General features: G+C 49.8%; 1 protein-coding gene across 1 annotated transcript; it reads left to right on the top strand.

Annotated features, from left to right (window-relative positions):
- Window positions 1-2679: 2679 nt before the first annotated feature.
- LOC122548053 (transcriptional repressor p66-beta-like) lies at window positions 2680-4869 on the top strand (the record flags this gene model as incomplete). The annotated part of the gene is made up of 2 exons (XM_043686617.1): window positions 2680-3025; window positions 4726-4869. Coding segments are annotated over exons 1-2 (473 nt in total), but the record flags the coding sequence as incomplete, so codon positions are not given.
- Window positions 4870-5232: the final 363 nt, after the last annotated feature.

The raw sequence follows: 5232 nt of genomic DNA, 5'->3' as shown, positions 1-5232 counted from the left end.
GGAAGGCCAAAGTTAATAGCTTTGTAAAGTTACACTGCCTGCGCAGCACAGGAACAGGCCATTTGGCACATACTCCACTCCTCATATCACCCACCCCTCCCCCAACGCCACCACCAGCAGAGTTCCCCCCTTCCTCTCTCCCTCTGGTGTTACCCCACTTCCCCTTCAGTGCATCTCCCCTTCGTGGCTTTCCTCTGGTTTCCTCTCACAGTCCAAAGAAGTGCAGCTCAGGTGAATCGGTCACGCTAAATTGCCCCGTAGTGTCAGGTGCATTAGTCAGAGGGAAACGGGTCTGGTGGGTTACTCGTCCTAGGGTCAGTGTGGACTTGTCGGGCCAAAGGGCCTGTTTCCACACGGGAGGGACTCTAATCTAATCTATTCTTTCATCTCAAGCACTCTCTGTGGGTGCAGGTTCCACGGGACCTGGGTCTAGGCCTCGCCCATTCAATTAGGTCACAATTGAGGTCTCAATTCTCGCTTCCTTTCAATCCCCTGCCTCTCCTCCTTGGCTGTTGTAAATCTATCGAGGAGAAAGTGAGGTCTGCAGATGCTGGAGATCAAAGTTGAAACTTTATTGCTGGAACAGCACAGCAGGTCAGGCAGCATCCAGGGAACAGGAGATTCGACGTTTCGGGCACAGGCCCTTCTTCAGGAATGAGCAGAGAGTGTTCAGCAGGAGAAGATAAAAGGTAGGGAGGAGGGACTTGGAGGAGGGGAGTTGGAAATGTCTTCTTCTTGACCTCTCCGCCTCCACCCTACTCCGACCTATCACCCTCACCTTGACCTCTTTCCACCTATCACATTTCCAACGCCCCTCCTCCAAGTCCCTCCTCCCTACCTTTTATCTTCTCCTGCTGAACACTCTCTGCTCATTCCTGAAGAAGGGCCTGTGCCCGAAACGTCGAATCTCCTGTTCCCTGGATGCTGCCTGACCTGCTGTGCTGTTCCAGCAATAAAGTTTCAACTTTGATATCCAAATGAATCCAACAAGAACTGGACCAAGCATATGTGGTACTCATAATCTTCTTCATCCTAAGTATACGCATGATTTTACTACAACTGCTAAGTATTTCATCAGTAATATTTTCAGCAACATAACACAAAACATCGCAGATAAGAAAAACTGCAGCATATTAACATGCCAAATTTCCCCTAAAGTAAATGCATTAAAATTCCATCAAATTTGACAATATTGTTATGTATTTGGCTTTAAGGGGTTAACACGTAGGGGGTTCCATACAACAGCCAAGCAGGGTGAGATCAATAGTTGTGATGTTGAGAAGATATGCTCTTCTTCATTAGGGTAAATAAAACCACAGAAAGTAGACAAAATCAAACACAAAATATTGCTGAGGAAAGGAGTGAACAAAGACAGAAATGGGAACTATTTAAATGTAAATCTATGATTCGCTCCAGTAATAATATCTAACAATATTCAATATCTAGGATCATACCAAAAGAGTACTTTGAAGTATTAAAGGGATTTTCTGCTATCTAGTGATCTCTGAGGCATGAAGTTTCCCTTTCTTGATATGTGCAAGATCAAGACAAACACTAGGCATACAGTAACAGTGATATCACCGCAGGGAGTTGGCAGCCAATTACACTGAAGTATTCTCAAACAGCAAATCAGAAAGTAAAATGCAGTAAAATCTTCTACTCAATTAAAATTTCCACAGAGTAAATACAAATCATCAGTGATACACATGGGATTAAAGTAGCTGAAATATCATAACTTTTTTTTAAATTTGAAAAAAACATTATTGCCATAATAATGGCAAAAAAGCATCCCAGTGATATAACATTAGATTTCTATGAGTAACTATTGAGTTATTAAAATTAAATTGCATTTATATAGTAACTGGGGACAATTTAGCATGGCCAATCCATCCTAACCTGCACATCCCTGGGCACTAAGGGATGTGCCTTGTCGATGGTGGATCAGACGTTTGAGAGTAGTCAGGAAGTGAGTTACTCACTGTAGTGTTCCCAGATTCTGACCAAAGTATTTATATGGGCCTGTTTAATTTTTATCAGACCCCTGTCACTCTCTGCCTAATCCCCTCTCCTACCTCTGGGAGAATGGCAGGGACTGCAAATGCTGGAGAACAGAGTCAAGAGTGCGGTGCTGGAAAAGCACAGCAGGCTGGGCAGCATCCGAGGTGCAGGAGAGTCAACATTTCGGGCATAGCCCCTTCCTGATGAAGAGCTTTTGCTGGAAACATCAGTTCTCCTGCTCCTCAGATACTGCCTGATCTGCTGTGCTTTTCCAGCACCTCACTCCCTGCCTAATCCCCTCTCTTATATCTGCTTAAAACTCTCTCTTATCTCTGTTTAAAGCCCCTCTCAGCTTAATCCCCTCTCTGTCTGCCTAACTACTTCCTATTTTGCCTAAATGCCCTTTATCTCTGCTTAAAGCCTCCCTTATCTCTGCCTAAACCCCTCCTCTCGTTCTCTTTCTGCCTAAACCCATCCCTCTCTCTTTTTTTTCCTTTATCAAACTCCCTGGCTGAGGATTTGGCCCCCTGTCAGCTGTCCTGGTTTGGTCTTCAGATTTGCTGAACAAAGCTCCCCACAATATTCTGGGGCGTTGAGCATTACTGGGGGGATGTACTGGGAGCGTGACATCGTGAGCCTGCAGTCGAAGCTAATCTCTATGCCCTTGCTTCCTCTCCTGCCCCAGCAGCGCTGGCAGGATGGACAGAATGACGGACGATGCCCTGAGGCTCCACCTGCTGAAGCGAGGCCTGGACCGGGCCGAGGAGCGGGACGACGTGGTGGCCAAGCGGCTGAAGATGGAGGGCCACGAGGCGATGGAGCGGCTGAAGATGCTGGCCCTGCTGAAACGCAAGGACCTGGCCGGCCCCGAGATGCCCCAGGACCTGGTGGTCAAAGCCGAGCACCAGAAGGCGGGCGAGGAGAAGCTGAACGGCAGCCTGAAGCCCCGCCTGGAGATCCGCAGCATGGGCAAAGCAGGCAAGGAGAACATGGGGGACGAGCCCGTCGACATGAGCGCCCACAAGAGGTAAAAGCCCTCAGCACAGGGCCACGGGAGAGTGTGTGTGTGTGTGAAAGAAGGTGGGGGCAGGGAGTGGGTCAGAGGTCAGGAGATGTACCTCACGGAAACAGACCCATCAGTCCACACCAATCCAATATCCTAAATCGCTCTAGTCCCGTTTAGAGTCATAGAGACATACAGCACAGAAGCAGAGCCTTCAGTGTAACGTGTCCATGCTAACCAGATATCCCAAATTAATCTTGTCACACTTGTCAGCACTTGGCCCAAATCTCTCCAAACCCTTCCTATTCATACACCCACCCTTTTAAATGTTGTCATTGTACCAGCCTCCACCACTTCCTCTGGCAGCTCATTCCACACACGCATCACCCTCTGTGTGAAAAAGTTGCCCCTTAGGGCCCTTTCCCCTCTCACCCTAAACCTATGCCCCTCTAGTTCTGGACTCCCCTATGCTGGGAAAAAAGACCTTGTCTATTTACCCTATCCATCCCCCTCATGATTTTATAAACCTCTAGAAGGTCACCCCCTCAGCCTCTGACGCTCCAGGGAAAACAGCCCCAGCCTATTCAGCCTCTCCCTGTAGCTCAAACCCTCCAACATCCTTGTAAATCTTTTCTGCACCCTTTTAAGCTGAACAACGCCTTTCCTGAATTGAGCACAGTAGTCCAAAAATAGCCCAACCAATGTCCTGTACAGCCGCAACATGACCCCCCGACTCCTATACTCAGACCAATAAAGGCAAACATGTCAAATGCCTTCTTCACTACCCTGTCTACCTGCGACTCTAGTTTCAAGGAACTATGAACAAGGTCTCTTTGTTCAGCAACACTCCCCAGGACCCTGCCATTAAGGGCATAGGTCTTGCCCTGATTTGCTGTACCAAGCCCTGTGAGGATTCAGATCCTGTCGATGTGGAGGGTGATGATATAGACTAGCTCACAGCACATGGAGTCTGTACCTTAATTTGGAAGGTATGGGGTGGTAACAGAGAGCGCACGAGTGTTTTGAATTGATTGTTGGGATGTGGGCGCAGCACTTATTATCCATCTCTAGTTACCCCTTGAGAAGGTGATGGTGAGCTGCCTTCTTGAACCGCTGCAGTCCACATGCCGTCGGTTAAACCACAATGCTGTTTGGCAGGGAATTCCAGAAAATGCCAGTGAAGGAGCGACCAAGTGAGGATGGTGGACGTGGCTAAGAGGAAACTCGCAGGGGCTGGTGTTCCCATGTTTCTGCTGCCCTGGTACTTCCAGGTGGAAGTGGTCGTGGGTCTGTCTGGAAGGTGCTGTCTGAGGATCTTGGGTGAATTTCTGCAGTGTGTCTTGTAGGTGGTACATACTGCTGCCACTGAGCGTCGGGGGTGGAAGGCTTGGATGTGGTCCCAGTCAAGCGGGAGGCTGCTTTGTCCTGGATGGTGTTGAGATTCATGAGCGTAGTTGGAGCTGCCCCTTTCCATGGCAAATGTGCACCCCTCACTAGTCTTCACTGACAAATGGGAGTCTCCCTTCTAACACTTGCACCTCTCCCCTCAGCTGAGAACTTTATGCATTCTGCATAGAGTCACAAACCGGTTAATATCCACCACCTGCCTGCCTGCAGTTAATGTGGACAGACCAGCTCACACGAGTGCAGGGTTTGGGTGGGACTGGGGGGAGAATCTTCTGCAAGACAGGGGCATGATGTGTGTCTTCCTCGCTCCCCTGCAGCGACGCGGATAGAGAGCGGAGCACCCCCTCGCCGGACATCATCGTGCTGTCGGACAACGAGGCGTCCAGCCCGCGGGCCAACGGCAGGTATGAAGACCGCCACAAGGTGGCGAACCTGGAGCTCTTCAAGGTAAGCGGCCAGCCGTACGTCCGAACTCCCCACTCCGCGTGGGTGAAATGCTGCCACCTCACTCCCAGCCAACCTGTGTATGTGCCAACAAGAACTGGGCGCACTGGTGTGGTGTCCAGCCGTATGTGACAGCGGGTGTATGTGTGTGTGAGCGGGTGGGTGTGTGTGTGAGCGGATGGGTGTGTGTGTGAGCGGGTGCATATGTATGTGAGCGGGTGTGTGTGTGTGTGCGCGGGTGTATGTGTGTGAGAGCGGGGGTATGTGTGTGAGCGGGTGTATGTGTGTGAGAGGGGGTGTATGTGTGTGTGCGCGGGTGTATGTGTGTGAGAGCGGGTGTATGTGTGTGTGAGCGGGTGTATGTGTGTGTGAGCGGGTGT

The sequence above is a fragment of the Chiloscyllium plagiosum genome, unplaced genomic scaffold, assembly GCF_004010195.1.
Source record: "Chiloscyllium plagiosum isolate BGI_BamShark_2017 unplaced genomic scaffold, ASM401019v2 scaf_7094, whole genome shotgun sequence".
Lineage (NCBI taxonomy): Eukaryota > Metazoa > Chordata > Chondrichthyes > Orectolobiformes > Hemiscylliidae > Chiloscyllium > Chiloscyllium plagiosum.
Note: the sequence above shows the minus strand (reverse complement) of the source record. Positions and strands in the feature narration are given on the sequence as shown.